Below are 18,356 nucleotides of genomic sequence, written 5' to 3'. Positions count from 1 at the left end.
GTTTAAAAGCGTATCGAGATCATGTAATTCAATAAGGGATGGCAAGTACGCGCGCCGTCGTCCACGAATATCTCGATACAGTAATCTCTCCTTTACCGACGCTCAGATTGTCCACTAAAATGGACAATTTGGGAAGAGAAGATACGATTGTTCGTTTTTATAATTGTGGACAATTTATAGCTATAAAAATGAGCAAGGCTCGAACAATCGTATCTCCTCTTCCCTAATTGTCCATTTTTGTGCGCAATCTGGGCGTCAATTAGAGAGACATTACTGTACTTCGACGGCCGGAGTCGCCTACGCGCGACCGCGAAAATTTTTATTACAAACATCGATTAGCGTAGTTTAAAAAAAGAAAAACAGATCGTTAATTATATCGTATGCTCAGCCACCGAGTAATTATTACGTCTATCGTCACGCGGTGCCACGTTCGACCAGATTTATACGTACGATTCTGGATTCGATGTCGAGACTTTGGTCCCGCCGCCTCTTGCCAAGGACGGGCGTGCACAGGAACATATCCACGGAACTGCCATCCCTTCTCAGACTATCCAGACCTCTGACAGCGACGATAGCAGCCGCTTCGTACAGCTCTGTTAGCGCCTTCGGTCTTGTGTTCGACGTGAACAGCGACGACGATGGCTTGTTGTTCACATGGAAATGCTCGGTTCTAGCGGAGAACGTGCATATGTCCGATTCGGCTGCAACAGAGTAACGTTCGTTCGCGTTAACAAATCTGTAGCGAAAGTTACGAGCAACTTTAAGAATATCGGGCTGCGTAAAGCCGAGTATAAACTTCGCGGAAAAATTTGCTGCTATAGTTTTATCATCGCCATCGAGTCCGATGATAAACTTCTAATTGCACGCTATAAAACCGACACGTAGTTACATCGAACACTTAATTCGTAGCCTCGAACTATAGCTATCGGTGGGTGTACACGGTATACTGTAATCGCTAGCTAACGTGTCTACCTGGTCTATCAATCATACTTCTCTCCGAACCGAGCAACCTGTGCTACCAACCTTGAGTCGTAGACCGCTCTCTTCTAAGAAAGATCGATCGAACGACCTATCGCCCAAACATTTTTTGCTGAAAGCTACATCGATTTCAGATACGCATTCCCGAAAAAAAAACTAAGGGGTAGCTATCATAAATGGGACACATAGTCCATTATTTGATGAATAAAAAATATTTAAAGTTAGCGAGTTATTGAAAATGTCTTTGTAACGAAATCGCGTTAGCACGAAAAGAATAAAAGAAGCTGTAAACGAGGTTACGATTGTTGCAGTTTCGCGATGAGTTAAATAATTGATGTTCAATCGCGGATGGATCGTTTAGTTTCTTTTTGGGAGTTCTCCCCTAAAAACAATGTTAAACGAAATTAAGATCGCCTTGTCCTATAACGTAGGACACTCGGAAATATTTCTTCTCGCTATTCGTGCGGTTTTACGAAAGTAATTACATGGAAGTTCGAAGAAGCACTTAAAATGATCGGTAAATGAACAGCGTAAACGTACGAAATAGTTTGCAACGAATGCGCTTCCAACTTGGGATCGGATTAATATAAAGTGCGAGATAAAAAAGGCACTGTTCGAGGAAAAAACGCCATCGACGGCTCCTCCCCCGACAATTTAGCCCGAGTCTACACCCTTGGATCCACCTACGGCGCGAGGGTGACGCGGCGGAGCGTTCGTTTTGTGTTCGCAAAATGGAGAATAGTTCTGTTGTGTGCTGAAACAATGCCAATTGACTCTTCGCGTTATTGCGCGAACAATAAGCAGAGGAAAATGAAAACGGATAACAAACAAGTAGAAGGGATAATGGCCGCCACCTACGGCTGCATGGAACCAAGGAACACGCGTCATTGTTTCGGGACAGCAATCGTTGGCTGGCTGCCCGAAAGGAAGACAGCAATTAAATGAATAATGAAACTGACGTGACCGATGTTCTATAGAGAAACAATACGCGTGCACGATTACGGCAATTTCTCAGGAACACGGCGCGAATGCGCGAAAATCACCGACGAATGAGTCACGATTCGGGAGAGGAAAGTTCATCGATAAAAGTTCACGACCGGATTTGCCATTGATTGTATGGTAAACCAGGATCGAGAGTAACGATTCGATTTTGATCGATTTCGCTTTTACCATAGGGAACGCCGAGGTCGAATGTAACGTTGTATTATGCAAAACTGCTATGATCGTATAGATGTGCAATTAACATATGGATGGTTCGAAAATCGATCGATGCAAGTCCACTTTTCTTCGAGAATGAGTTACGCGGTGCAATCGTATCTTTATCGAAGGATCGTTCGGTCGATAAATCAATATGCTCGATTTCTTCGCGAATAAACGATACGTAGCAGCACTTGTATCGAAATTGGAATGAAATTTTTTATTATTTAACTTTATATTTATTCGTATACTTGTGCAAACGTTTCAACACGGTTAATATTATATATAAAATTATTTAAAATTTTACCCATCTCCGCGCTTCTCCGATCGTTATTCCAACAATCGAGTTATCGACAACGAACGGAGACCGATGTACAAGGATGCGTAAAATGATTTCTTCTCGAACGATCGGCAATTAAAAATTTCAGGACAATCGCAGCCTGGCCAGAATACCGTGCGAAGGCCAGACGCTTGCCTCGAAGCTCTGACCTGGGGCCCCACGTAATATTTCTTGCGGAACGCACATACAAATCGTTGCGCGACATTAAACCTGTTTGCTCGTTGAAATCCATAAAGGAATTAATACCAACCTTGCCAGTTTTCGAGCGTGGAGGGTACACGCGTTTTGTAATACGTAAATCTGACCTCGATAATCATCCACGAGCGTTAATTTCATGTTCTACGAGGTTGTTCGATGTGGAAACTAATTTGGTGTCGTGTAGCTACCGTTTTTTCTTCGTTTTTTTTTTACCGAAATTGTAAACGCGCTCTTTACAAATTTTATATTTCAGCTACACACTTTTTTCATAAATACATATAAATACATATAAAATCACATGTTCCAAGAATTGCAAGACTTTCGATCGTTTTATAAGGAATTTGTATTAGGCGACTTCTTCGGTTGGTATAATAGTTTGGGAAATTAAACGAGTTTTTAATGGCTTTTGCTATGGTCACGGCTCGTTCACGCGGCCATACGAGCCGCGTTACGCGTGCAGAGTTAAAGAAAGAAGGAGCATTCTACACAGTCTTTATCTTCAATTAACCGAAGACTAAATACAGTTAATAGTACAATGCACTTCCTGTTGGTCGACCGTTGAAGGCGCTTATTGTGAACAACGCTGTCGCGACTCCGAGTGGATTTCTTTCTCTTTTTTTTCCATTTAGTACCATCCTCGGATGACAATTGCCATTGTACAATTTTATAATGCGTCTCTCTAAAGTTTATCAATATATTTTTGCGCGTGCTTTTATTTTTCATTTTTGCGTGTTGATATTTCCCTATTATTTCTTAATCATCTTAATCGTTTGTTCGTTTAACGCTCGGACAGCGAGGCATGGATCTATTTTGACCCACAGAGTAAACGTCGTCGTTGAAATACCTAGCAAGAAATTGATGGTCTCCTTTATAGCAAATAAATTTTGTTCGAAATATATATATATATGTATACAACGCGCAATTTCGAAGAAACATTCCGGTGAAAGAGTTAAATGACTCAGCCTGCGTACTCTATGATAATCGAAGACTATTTGTTAGGATACGGGGAATTGTGTACTGGAAATTTACGCGTCGATTAGCAGCACCACGTGCACGAGGAAGTTGCTGATCCTGACCCCACGTTGTTACAAATAATGACGTACTACACTGCCAAGATGGAAAACAAAAGTTGAGCACCTAATCACTGCATGCTGCGTGTAGCGCCGATCTAGCCCAGAGGTTAGCCAATAGAGCAGATATCGGCAATCGTCGAAGAAGATAAGTCCGTCGTGCATCAAGTACATAAAACAGAATTAGGTTCTGTTATCTTTTCCTTGTTTTCCCAGCGTTACCTATGCAGGTTAAGAGGCTATTCCGATATAGGTAGATAATTTTTTGATAATTTCTAGGTCGAAGCTACGGTAACGATCGATAAATTGGAAGATATCTCCGACAAAGGATAATTTTAAAGAGATCGGATCCTCCGTTAACGAAGGATCGAGGCAAAATAATCGTGGACTCGGAAAATCAAGACAAATTTGTATGCAAACATTTGCTTCGGTATCTTTCTCGTCGTCCTCCCTCTTCGTCTCATCGTTTGATCGGCTTATAGAGCCGCCTCTTAAAATATTTAACACGCATAGTCGAACAGACCGTGTTGCACACGATGTCTGAGCCAGGATTTATTAGCAGGATTTCGGATCGACTATGTAGATGCGGTGAGCATTACGGATGAAGAATTGATGCGTGGATCGAGAAGAGACGCCGCAAATGGCGCGCGTGCAGCAGAGTGAAACTGTTGGCCATAGCTCACTCTCTACGCGCCGACGGATTCCATATGCAGTTTTTCACAGATTTAAAAATGTGCAAGCAGCCGCTTTTAGCCGGGGTTACGTGACGAGGCTTGACTCATCAATTAAGATCCATTAAAGTAGGGAGAACTACTGGCGCTATAAATCCGATTGATTGGCAGGGAATGCACGGGATCTCAAAGCCATTCGTAATCGATGCAACCGATAAGTTGCATTGTCACAGCATTCTCTATCGTATCGTCGTTTCTTATCCCTTTTACGAGAACAGTGGAGTACATACTTGGTCGTTGGCTATTTACGAATCTACGTTCAAAGAGTACCGCTGATGGAAATGCTAAATTAATCTTCGTCAAATCCGCGGTGCAATTTCAAGGTTAAGAAAGTACCACCGAGCCGTATTTCATCGTTAACCTTGCCATCAATTCTTAATAATATTCTCTACGTGTCTGGATTTAAAATTATATTAATCTTTCCGATTAAAGGGTTTCACGAGGGTTTCGTACAAGGGTTTCTTTCGACGCGTGTTCTTTTCCATTTTGAAAAATGGAGAATCTACCCTTCCAGATAAACTTATTCGTCGGTTCGATAAGAGACTTATAAGGGAAATTCTTCCCTCGATCGTACAATCACCGGGATATTTACCTTACCTCGGTACTACCGTACCGGGAGTATAGATTTCCACGGAGCTAGAGCAAGAAAGCAACGTCTCGCTTTAAGCAGACGACATTCCGCGACGGGGAACGCTGGCTGTGTAGACGAGCGTACTTCATGACTCTCCTTTTTCCAATGAAATACTATCTTCGACGTATTATGCCAGCGTATACGTGTATCGTGACTTTTAGTTACAGCCCACACGGTACACTGACCCTCGATTCGACCGAGTACGTACAGTGTATGCGCACGGTATCGTGTATTCGGTACCGAAGAGGATCGCGATCGAGAGGCACGCGTGCAACCCTTTCACCATATTTCTTTCATAATTATCCGATAGCTGAAAAACTGTGTCGCCGAGAATCGCGATCGTTTAGAAACGAAATATCGTTTCGAGCAACAGCGTCTAGAATATCGTCGTTGGCTGTTCGCTTCGAGGAAGTTGTTAATCGGTAACTGTTACGATGTGAAAATCCATATGGGCATGTGGCGGCGTTTTCTATACCCACCGTTCAAAGGATTCGCGCGTCGATGCCTTTGCCACAGCTACTCAACCTGTTGCTGATCGCTGTACACTGTACACGATCGGCCGAATGTTTGGAACGTTCGTTTGAAACAATTTCTTTATAGACCAAATAATAGAAATTAATTACAATATAAATTATTGTTCGCAGACATCTTTGTACGTTTATAGAATCCCGAGGTAAATAACAAAAATGATTTCGTGATTGACAGCTCGAGAGAAAGGCGTCTCTTTAGCCGACACTGTCTCGAAAAGTGTCCCAAGTAAAAGGTCACGGACGAGGTCTTCGTGATACGAGTTGTGCCTGAAAATGAAACGCGTGTTTCTTTCAACGCTATTCCACGAGCGTCGATCCCAATTAACTATTAATTCCGTCCCAGAGAATAAAAAAACGTCTTAACACAGCAGCAGTAACAATCGAAGCAACCATTCGGAGAGCCTGTCTCGTTGCCACGATCCGTTGATCGATCATCCTGAATCAAGTTCTGGCGCTTTTGAGTGCCACTTGCTCGCCGCGTACAACCGGACAAAGGGACAAAAGCCCGAGGACACTTATTGTTGCCTCGTGGAGCTCGAATGTGATTAAGGACAGTTGTTCCGACAGGACATTGAAACCGGCTGACAAACGTTGTTCGGCGTCGGTGTAATATTTATCGATGGCGAAAGTCTTCGAAGGACTACTTGAAACGATAGACCAGTAACCAGCGCGACAAGTTATTTATTAACGTCGATAAAAATGTACGATCTATTCGACAAATTTACGTAGACTTCTTAAATCGTGGTTGGTTTGATAACATATTTAAATGCTTGTAGAATATAATTGTGCGCGAATCTAATTTTTATTTTCTGTCGTTGTTTTATTCGTCTTGTCGATCAGAGAATATTTATCCATCGGAAAAAAGCATTTAAATACGCGTTACGATTCACGGAAGCCTGGTTCATGGTTTTCAAAAATAATTCGAAGCAATGGTCCCATTATACGGGCCGAGGGGGGCCATAAATATATTACTCGGTTCCTTTCAGAGATCGGTAGCTCGTTGTCAGCGGTAATTTTAATAGCATCGACGCGATGGCCACCTGTGCGTTAGTCACGCTTCATTTCGAAGTTACCGAGACTCGGTCCAGCGAGAATCCTCCGGCACGAGCTCTCCTGATCGCCCATTGTCGTCCGCGGAGTCGCGTCGCGTAACCAGTTTATGTAAATAAGAAAGAGTTTGACTGAAATCCACCGTAGCAATCTCACCGGACAATGCGTATGAATTTATTCGCAGCTACCGCGTGATTTACAATACCGAACGCAATTTGCAAGGTAAATGCGCAAGCGCGCCGATCAGGCCGGCGATCGGACACGTGAAGTAACAAGTTGGACACATATGCATGAATACATCGCGCGAGTTGGGCTACAGGAGGTTCATAAAGCGCCAAACATGTACTAAGCAATTATTCGAACCCGAATCGATGGCATACTAAACGGTGTTACTCGACAAGTGTGACAAAAAAGAACGATTTTACGATTGACCTCGTCTTTTAGAAACGAGTCTAAATATATGTTAATGTCGATAGCATAATTTACAGTGGTGCGAATAATTGCAGTCTCCTTTGGCTTTACGATTTTAAGAAAAATTGTTATATTCCGAAGGAAAAAATTTGCAAACTACGTTGTACAAATTTTTTAACAACGAGAAGACGATAGAGGAAACGATAACTCGCTCAGAAGCGTTAACGATTGTGGGACCTCGACATTGCACAGTTCTAAAGTCTTGTTCGATGAATTAGGCAGTGAGATGGAAACTACGCTTTCTACAAGGAATGAGGACACGTGAAAAATTGATGGAGAAACTCGTGGAGAATTGAAGAAACGTGCACATTATTTATCGCGCATTGTTAGATACAATTAAACTTTGAGGAAGCTGCTCACAGTGCACGCTATACGACGAGTTCTGCATTAAATGCGAGTTTCATTAGAACCGGACGGACACTTCTTATTTAAAGTACTATTGTATCGCAGTGTAGAGATTGTAGGCTCGTGAAATAACATTTTATCTTTCAAACGTTTAAAGTCGTTCGAATAATTACGAGCAGTGCTGTATCTACATACAATGTTTTCACATCGCCTATGCTTTCTCTTCGTCCATAAATTATCATTTTTTTCTCGTACACCGTGTGTACGGGACAATGCTTGCGATTGGTTCGTATTTTTCGATCATAAATTCTGCGAGTATATTTTATGGCACTCTTACGGAAACATCGATAAAACGAACAAATAGAATTGTAAATTAAAAGTTGGATGAAAATATTGTGAAACCGTGGTAGGACGTGTCGCTATTGTCTACGCCGTAATAGAGCAGTGTTCGTCGAGCGTGCATCTAGGATCGGCATCTAAAATTATTATGATGGAAACGAGTAACGCGTCGAACGAGACTCGGCAACAAATTAGGGACACTCGAATTTTGGCTCCGAAGCATTCTTTCGTTTCGAAGCGACTTTAAATGTGCTTCCGGTGAACATCTATGTCAAAAACGACCAGCTGCCATTCCTCGTGCAGATGGTACTGACATTCGAAAAACCGGCACACTTTTCTGTAATCGAAACGGTAAGCGAGCACCAATTAACACGCGCTTCGGTTTTAAGCCGTACCACTTCAACTGGCGGCAATGCCGTCAACCGCAGGCGAACGTTTTAATTATGAAACTTGAATTATGAATAAAATAAAATATTACTCGTGGACTTCTTGAAATTTCTTTCGTTTAAAATTGTTCCAATCGCAAAGATATTTTCACAGGAAATAATTGAACGCGAGACAGTCGATAAAAAAATCTAATAAAGCAAAACACGACAAATACTTTTTATTACAACCGAGAAGGTGTGGCACGTATTATTTCATCGAATTAAGAATACAATGCTGTCCTAAATTACAATCCATGTAAGCTATCTTCGACAAGGCCAGTCTTCGGTCTATGTGTTCGGTCCCTGTCGTCACCGACTCTCAGCTCGTTACCATCGTTCGAAGAACAGAATATCGATCGCGGGATTCTTTGCAATTATTCGTCTAGAGTCGGGGTCGTTGCGTCCAACGATCGAGATTTAAATCGTACGACGGAAATATCAAACCATCGAAGAGACCACTCGTGCTCGGAAGCACACATCCATCGTTTAGAACGTATTTGACAGGTGACACAGAAAGATAAGAAAAATTGCTGGATCGTCGTGTCAAAAGTATTCGTGCGTCGAAGCACGCGAATGGCACGCGAATGGCACGCGAATGGCACGCGAATGGCACGAAAACACAGTTTTGGAAACAGACTTTGGTAACGTTACCGTTCTTTTGCTAGCAAGAACAAGGGAAGAATGGCGCGTCGATGTGGCGCAATTGTCATGACAATGCGAGTATCAACGGGAAAGAGTCGCCTAGGAAAGCCTCGTGGCCTGAATCTGCCGAGTCAAGGCATACTCTATGGACACACCTTTTAACGTATCCCACGATCGATCGATAACACGAAAGGTGCGCTATCGTGCTCGTAACTATGATAAGAAAGAAGTTTGCCTTCCGAACAAGTTCGTGGAACGTAGTGTAAACACCAGGGACCCTCTTTTTTTATTTACACCGACAAGTTCAGATGCGACAGGTATCGCCGCGAGAACACGAAAACGAACGAGTCAATGAAAGGGGGACAGCGACGAAGAATGTTTCTTTATTTCTTATTGGGAATTACCTTGGGTAAGACCTTTTTCATTTTATTCTTGTAAATAGCCTTCGTGTGTCGGTAACACCGAACCAACTGGTATTTTGATAGATACGTATGCTGTCGCGGTGCGACAAACTCTCACGAAAAGACGATTAGGCTAAACGATCTAAATTTTGTCGAGATGGTTTTTTATTTAAGCCTGTAACGAAACCTTCAAAAATAGATTTTGCAGATCTCGGTAACTCGCGTATAGGCGTGCTGAAAATTTCAAGCGTCGAAAGATTGAAAAAACTGCGGACTTCCGACAGTTTCTTGGCCAAAATCTCTACATCGTCCCCGTGTAAATAGCAAATTGCTAATTATTTTTAGAAAGTTGAAAGTGGGAAGATTCGCTTTGGAGTTCGCGCGAGCAGTGAATTTAAGTACTCGGGATACACGTTTATGGAGATACAGCATTATCGAATAAGCATAAGACAGAAATTATCAAGATCATTCGAACAAGTGTTACAGCAGTGATTATTTATTTACGAGTGATCGCCATATTTAGCAGTTGTTATCGACACGTTGCGTCGCTGGCAAACTGGTTTCTCGCAACGTACACATAATTTTCTTCAAGAACATTCAACGAAGGTTCGAACGGCGATGAACGAGTTTGGACGATCTTCGAAGACCAACGTATCGTTGTTCCAGAAATTTGCCTCGGTATAGGCTACGTATTTGGCTAAAACGAAAGATGTCGTTCCATCTCAAAAGACGCAACGATAGGGTCAAAATCTTTGCAGTACCCCTGGCACTAATTACCTAAATAATTTTTGTGACGAACGAAACGGACACCGAATTCGTCGTTGCAAATAGACGCAGGTACAATATAAAACAGCGGTGAACTTAAACCGATCGAAGAACATTTTTATTTTGCACGAAGATCCGCAGTCTAATCGTCGGGAGTATACAATTTATTTATTCGGAGTGGAAAGCGAAAATGGACGAAGCATTGCGATCCTAGAGTTTGTGACTAATGCCTCGAAACGGTTCCAAGAAGGCCTCGTACGAGGTCTAGGAGAAAGCACAACGAAGAAGCGAACGTGAACAGTCGTACGCGCAGTTTCTGAAAACGTTCACGCATCAGAGTCACCCAAAATACACTGTGTTCGTTGACTTCAAAAAGAGGATCGCGAGAGCTACGCCCTCGTATAATAATATTTTATGCAATTCGAATTAGAACCGTCATCGTTCTAAAGCAGCGATCGAGTTTCTGGCAATAAAAATTCTGTACGATCAGTCTTCATCTTTTATCGGTCGTCCGAATGAAATTTTGCTCGACTCCGCTAAAATCATTCATCGATCACCACCACGTAGAAGCAGGCTCGTATGCGTGCACGTGGATAGGCGTACCGGAGACTTGAATGCGTGCACGTGTTTGAATACGGGGATCGTGTAGGCAGATGGAGCCCGAGGCCTGTTTGTTCCGCTCATGGCTATTCCTACGCAGCGCAGCTTCGTGTACTTACTTTCGGCTCGCTTCGCTGAACTTTCGCCTAAGAGTGGAAGAAGCCAACAGTCACCGGTTACTAGCCAACCAACCTTCCCCCGCTTCCTCGTCTTCTTCTTCTTCTTCTTCTAGCAAGGGAAAATTGTAATCGGGCGGGCGCTCTATGAATAACACTTGGCATGCGTGCAAAGGGCGATGCGCCTGCCTAAGGAAGCTTTGTGATAATTGTTGCCGACGCTTCGCCATGTTTCTCTAAATAGGGGAGACCGGGACATAGCGAGCCTTCGGGAACTTTCTCGACATCTATTCATAAAATTCAAGTTTACGCGATACTTACCGAATAACCGAACAAATTGTTCTCGAGCAAATTATACAGGATATCCGCGGAAAGGTTTCAATCCTGTTCATTAAGGTTTATTCGGTAGTAAATATAATTTTCAGCGAACGTTATGATATTTGTCATGAAATTAAAAGAATTCGAACTTTATTTGTTTTTAAACTTTTTGAAAATACTGCTTTTATTATTTCCGCGATACGAACGCAAAAGTGGTCGTTTCCGATCAGCGATCGATAAAATTGGTCCGCGATTGATAATTCAACGAAGTCGCGATAAATTCGATTCGTATGCACCATCGCGACCGTAAGGTTCAGTCTAGTTGCCTCGCTGGATGCATCCGGAAATTCAATTTACATAATAACAGCTTAAACTTGCACAATTTACATTTCCTTTCCATTTCTCCGCTTGCATCTCGGATGCGACGTTGGGGATGTCGCATACCGGCGAGCATGTTTTCGTATTGGAACCTCGCACAGAAGATCGATAAAAACCCTTGTCGGAAAAATTGGAGGCGTTGCACGATTAAGATATTAAAAGCTAGAATCGGGATCCGATAATCTCTTAATTTTCAAACAACCCCGTTGAAAATAACCGCTCGAAACGAATCGTTTGAAATAGTTAATTCTTATTTTCGTTCGAAATACTTGCCCAGGATTGTTAGACTGGATCCTGCCTGTTATGATAATTTTAGAGCATCGTACCCACAGACTATCGGAGAAACGAGCGGCTTTGCTATAAAAGTCGAACAAATTGCGGAAGGAAGTCATTGGTTCCGTGACAAACACTGTTTCCGTTGATGCATCACCGGCGACGCAGCGAAAAACAGGTTCGCATAAAAATTCAGAGCTCCAGCGGCGCGCCGGAAGCAACGCTTGTTTGCCCATTATCTGTTTAGTTTTTCACCGACTTCCGTTTTCGCAAATACGAGATTGTTCGATTCTGCCAGCAGATCGGGAAACGAAATAGAGCGGAGCCTCGACTATGCCGACATCGACTACAACAATGTTTCCAAAAATGTCAGATGCATCGAACTGTCGCAGTCGAGGGATTTGTGGAACGGTAATTTAATTTAACATTAGATATACGTGGATACGATAGTTGAAATATAAGTAAGAATTATGCGATTCCTTCGCCGTTACAAGGGTTTAGGGTAGATGCAGGAAACCTTACGACATGGCTAAAGAAAATATCTGGTGTCGAAGGGGCTGAGTTTCTCCAGAAGAAAGGGGTTTCCTTGTACGAAAAAGAGTAGGCTATCCGAGCAATGTAAGAAAAGAAGGAACGACGATTCTCGCTACACAAACTATTGAGAACGCAAAGTTATCGAATACACGACATCGGGACGTTGAATTTACGGTTACGATTAATCGATTTGTATCGCTTATCGGTAAACGCATTTGTGTCATCGTATTAATTTCCTAATAAGATCGTGTTAACGTCGATTTTAAAGAGTCAGCAGTTCGAAGATCGACAATTTTTCGGTCGTAATTTAGCGTTCCTCTCGTTTCGTGGAGCAATCTCCTTTCTAATCGATGTATCGGCTCTGTGGAAGCGACGGTGCGACGAATGATATGCATTTATGCGTCTTTCACCCGAAGATATATGAAACTATGTTCGCCCGAATACACTTCCAAGGTAACCGGAGCTTCGTTCGAAATACGAAGGCTTCCCGCGGTACGCGACCGACTCTGACAACGGATCGTAGTGAGAATCTGTTGCCTGTGATATCCTACCAGCGAGCATTCCTCGTTTAAGGAATATTCCAATTCGGAAATTTGGAAAACGTCCGCTTTATTTCAAATTTTTTTGAGAAACTCAAATTCCAACCAGACATTCCCAAAATTGACGAAATTATCGCGAATTGAAAAATGGCAATGGACAACGCACTCTATATTAAAGACGGTCGTTCTTTTACTTTTTGAAACTGTTTCATATTTTTCAAATTCAACTGCCCTGGACACAAAAAAGAACGTCTCCAAAGAGAACACCAAAGAAAATATGTTGATCGGACTGTGAAACAATCGATTGCAACAGTTCGTTCGACGTGCATGAATGATTGTCTCTTCTTTGAAAGAAGATACCTCGAGTACACAAACTAGATAGTCGCAACAGTTATCCACCTACCTTCGAGCACCCAAGTCATTAGTCTGGAGCGATTGCGACGGAGTGGACAGCTAGTATGGCCGACGTTATATCCTAGGTCTCCTTCGAAAAACTGGCTGTTGTATTCGCAAGAAGCAGAGACGATAAGCCATGGGCGAACGCGTCAACTAATTCGGAACGGCCGTTCGTGTAAATAAGAGCGAACCCTCTTTGCAAACTTTGCAAGAATGTACAAAATTTCTGCCACGTGTGCAAAGAACGATTCGCACAATGCTACGATGCCGTCGATGATGTATAGGTAACGCGTTTCGAGCACGGGGACGTCGGTCGCCTCGCGATGGAGTTACTTCAGCTTTCAGTGTTTCATCTCAAGCTCGCGATATGGACATGGTGCCGGTTAATTGGGTGAAAGCGACGCGGACGACCGGATGGCAGAATTAAGCGATTAACTTAGGTAGCTCGCGGGGCCTCGTTAAGAGGTTAAGTTTCGAAATTGGGGACAACCGAGCCGAGGTTAGAGTTCGAGGCACAGAAGTGACACGTAACTACACGTCGAACACCCACGCCCGACGATGCAATTGCAAACACGGAAAGCGTACGCGATGCGAAAGTTCTGCCCGTTTCTTTATAAATCATTTACAGGTGGGATTCTGTTCGCCGGCTTCAAAAATTCGGTCTCAATTTTCCTCGAGTTCACGTTTTACTCGTGAGATCGTGTTCTTTAATATTTCAAGGTCATTAATATTATATCATAGCCAACGCAGATACATGTTTAACCGTGTATGCCTTGTCACGTAGAGAAGAAACAACATCTGTCGGACACCGATCGCTTAACATTCCCCAGTTACGTATAAAACATTCTTTGCGATTTCATAATTAAGAAGATATCTGGGGGGGGGGGGATCCGACTTGACCGAGACACCCTGTATACGATATGCAAATTACAAGGACCAAGAAGTCTGGCCGTGAAAGTTACGATCGTTGCTTTACTGTTACCTAGAAATATAATTCTTGCCATTCTTCGCTACGAACAATTTCGTGCTTACTCTATATAAATAACATTCGATTCGTACGATTTAAAATTAATATGGATTCATTAGCTCGCGACGATAATAAATATGTTTTCGGTAACCGACTTCTTCGGTGAATCAAATAATTTTGAAGTTTTGCTTTACGAGTGCAACGACATTGGCGAAAGCACGATTTCGAGAAGGAACGAGTAGAAAGTGGAGGACCGGTTTTTTAAATCTGAGCAAGAGTTAGACGCAAAGGGCCGTGGATAAATTAAGGGAGACCGTTCCAAGGAGAAAGCGGGAGAAGGAGAAGAGAAAAGAGGAGAACGGTTTCAGCCGGTCGTCGTCGTCGTCTCAAGGTTTATTCACGCTTGCCCGAGCAAAGTTTTGGTTACATTCTCCTTGAACGGCCACGGACCATCCGAACCTTCGCCTCGTTCCTCATATTTTTTGCAGGAATAACTGATTGCCGCAACAATCCTCGATCGCCGGCGATGACAAGAGTTTCGAGTCATTACAGACTTTATTTGGAATCCGACGGGTCAGGAAATTTCAACAATTTTTGCAGAGTACGCCGATGACATAATAACCTGCTAATCGGGGAATTCGTTTTGCCCTCGAATCAAAGTAAATGGAAACTTCGAATCGTTACGAAGCACAAGAGTCGCAAGAATTTAAGAGTATCCGTACGTTATCGCGAATTTATCGAAACAATTACAAAGAGAAATAATGTCTATTTTATTTCGATACTTTGCAATCGATGCACAGTACTTTTCAGATATCTTGTTATAGTAACCAATCTATAGCATCGTTCGAGCCATCTTTCGTGGAACAAAAGTTTCATTTTTATCCGTTATCCTTTCTAAATTGTTCGAAGGAATGCTTACAAGGAGCAATAAGATGTTACGTTATAAACGCAAAGAGAAAGTTCTGTTTCGACTGTTACTCCGTTAGAAATGGCCTTCGTATTATGAAATACTCGTAAAAGAATGTATTCATCGTTCCGGCACATCGGTATTTTCGAGCTGTATCCGCGCATGCAACCGTAAATCGTCGCGTCGCGTCGGTGCGACGAAAATCCAGTCTCCTGCCGGCATCCGGCCCATTATCAATTTATCATAAAACGATAACATCGGAAGCATCGCGACTCGTGTTGCATCAAGGGAGATCGGGCCAAGCTGATATGCATTTTAGTTTTCGATTCCTGAAATTATCAAGTTGCTGCAAAAATAACGGTCGAATTCTTTCGCCTCGCATTTTACGAAACATTTCTCTAACGAATCTCCTTGCCTTCAATCTCTCTCTCTCTGCCTTTATATAATTTCTCCGTCTCTTTACGAGCAATAAGCAATAATTCGAATTTATTGCTTAGGTAAAATTATATTATACATTTTTTGGATAGAGTAAATCGTTAAAATTAAGATGCGCATATATTTTTTCTTATTATCGAAAGGCCTGGGCACAGAGTTCAAATAAAATGTTACCGCGTGTACGCGACGGTGTGCAATAATTATAGACTCGAAGTAACCTTTACGTTGCTAATTGAAATTAACCTTTAACCATGGAAAATTGAAATAGTTTAATAACGTTTGCCGATGCACGTGTTCGTGCAACGATGTACGTTGTCATATTAGAAGCCTGAACAAACACCTTTTTGTATCTGGTTCTGGTTGGTCTACGTGTACCCAGTATCGAAAAAATGTCTCGAATCAACCTGCTCCTGTATCAACTTACCTTGGTTCCCTCTACATCTAGGCCAACAGCGTTCAACTTCGTAAACTGTTCGGGTTCGGAATATAATCTGCGAGATTCTGTTCATTTAAATACTTTCGCTTAATTAGCTTTTATCGAAATACTATTTTTCATTCGTGTCGGGTAGATGTACGAACTTCGACGCAAATATTCGTAAAGTCTTGAATCAAATGAGAAACGTGCAAGCTTTAATCAATTATTTAATACCTTTAGTTTCGAGCTCCAACTTGCAGTAGGGTAACAGAATGATCAAAGAATTATTACGGTACAAAAATAGTTAAATATGCATTTTTCACGGTTCGTGGCCACTTGTTACACAAGTTCTGGCCATGTTTAGTACCATTCTTGGCTACCTCGAGAATTTAATACTACGCGTATCATAAATTTGTGACAAGGACGGATACAAGCGATTAAAATGCAGCATAATTTCTAAGAAAATTTCACTTTCCTATATCTTACTTTTTGGTATACGGTGTCGTAACGTATCTCGGTGTCGCAATAGTAACGTAAACGTAGTTTCGGTTTACTTGTATTGAAAAAATTGCGTTGCCTCGTTCTTTCATGTTATTCTCGTTTCTTTCATTCTTTCGTCGCAAGACACGTAAGCATTATACGAGTCAAGGTTATTTTATATTTCATTTTATCGACCCCTACCACCGATCGCATCGAGTCCCCACGTGATTCAGACGAAGACCGCGTGCTCGCGGGCATCCTCAGAATCTCAGAAATACCTGAGGAGCCAGACTGCGTTTATTCGCGCGCGCGCGCGCGAACGGTGCATCGAACTCGAACTCACCTATATTAAGCGGCCCTTGACATCGTAGAGGTATAAGCGAACGCATGCAAGCATTCGGCTGCATTTAGACAGTTTCTAAGACAAAGCTTGGCCAGATCCGCCCGTCCAGCTACCGAGAGACGTTCGAGAGCGTTTAGGGGTCCCGGAGCTTAAATATAACTGCAAGGGTGGCGGTGTCGACCGCAGCCACTACCGAACTCGAAATAGTGCGACGCACTCAATAACACGAGGACAAAAATATACCGCCGTCTTTATTACCTTTACCGTTCGCGTTCCCTCGCGATGGACGCGATTCGGGAATCGTTCCGATTCCCTCGCAGTCTCGCGATCGGATCGCGACTCGATCCCAATTAGTTCACACGGCTCCAACGATATCGCTCTCCTAGATTCGTAGTAGCGTTCGTCTATGTTAACTACAGTTTCTTAATCTCGTTCGGTTCGACGTTGCGTTCGCTACCACCGGAAATGCTTTCGCGTAACCGCGGTAATACCGTATTGCCGCATGATCCAGCTGATTTCGCAAACTGGCGCGCGTGTATCGTATCGATGCACGCCGATGTCGATAAAGATAGACTCGTCGTTGAGAGCAGTGTCCACGGTGGAGAAGCAGCGATTCGGCGAGGGTTGTTGTCGCCTTGTTTTTGGAAAAAATAAATAAGGGAGCGAGCGGGACGCTAAGACGGGCAATTAGGTCGAGGAACGAACTGCTTTCTATTCGTCGACCGTGTCCAAATCCGTCGAAAGCGTCTATGCTCGCAGACGCGTGGGCGTTTGTTTCTAAATCCGTTGAGTTTACTGTCCGGAATGGGCGCGAGACTGGCAGTGTCTGTCTCTCTTCACCTTGCCCTTCTCCCGCGATCGCTGCCGGCCAGGCTGCCTCCAGTCGAACGAAAAGTTTCACAAAGTTTAACCCTTCGTGGTCGAAGTGGGCGGAACCGCGAGATCGAAGCGATTTTCCTCGTGCTTCTATTAATCATAGAAAAGCTGTGGGTCGAGTAACTTTTAACATTTCGCGCGGTACTTCCTTCCTAATGGTAATCGAAGAGAACCGCGGTCTAATTATTATTCCCAAATAGTATCGAGTTAATTTTTCGGTAGAAACGTTGTTTCGCTTTTAATCTTGTTTTATGAAAAAGTAAAGTAGAAAAGGTTCTCTGTTAAACATCATCGGACCCACACACGCGCACGCGGTATACGAACACATATTTCATCGCTTCGTTCCGTAGAATCGACCCTACCGAAACGTCCCACATGGTACGAAGCACTCGGTGCAATAGCAACAGAATCATCCGTATGAATTAGAGATACTTAATGATACCGGTCTATTAGGAAAGAAGGATTTCGGACCCACATGTGCCATTAGTTTTAATTTCCACAGCATTGTCCGAGGTTGTTATCGTTTCAAGCTTCCGTTATGGATGCGGCAGTTAATTGCTGTAATCAACGTAAGTACGGTCGCACGAACTTTCGTCGTATCGATCTAAAGGCCAACGTTATTCGAACAAAGCGTTATTTATATTAAACGATTACAGCGATTGAACG

The 18,356-nt window shown here is 42.8% G+C and overlaps 1 protein-coding gene across 5 annotated transcripts in view; it reads right to left on the bottom strand.

The window, feature by feature from the left end:
• The window catches only part of gukh (NHS actin remodeling regulator GUK-holder), a 70,861-nt gene that overhangs the window by 22,000 nt on the left and 30,505 nt on the right, over nt 1-18,356 (bottom strand). For all 5 annotated transcript variants that reach the window (XM_033466690.2, XM_033466683.2, XM_033466668.2 and 2 more), the window contains exon 2: nt 451-701. In XM_033466690.2, coding sequence (XP_033322581.2) covers nt 451-701 — 251 coding nt within the window. The remainder of the gene's footprint in view (nt 1-450; nt 702-18,356) is intronic.

This window comes from Megalopta genalis, chromosome 6 (assembly GCF_051020955.1).
Source record: "Megalopta genalis isolate 19385.01 chromosome 6, iyMegGena1_principal, whole genome shotgun sequence".
Classification (NCBI taxonomy): domain Eukaryota; kingdom Metazoa; phylum Arthropoda; class Insecta; order Hymenoptera; family Halictidae; genus Megalopta; species Megalopta genalis.
The sequence above is the reverse complement of the archived record's forward strand: the minus strand, read 5'-3'. Positions and strand labels throughout refer to the sequence as shown.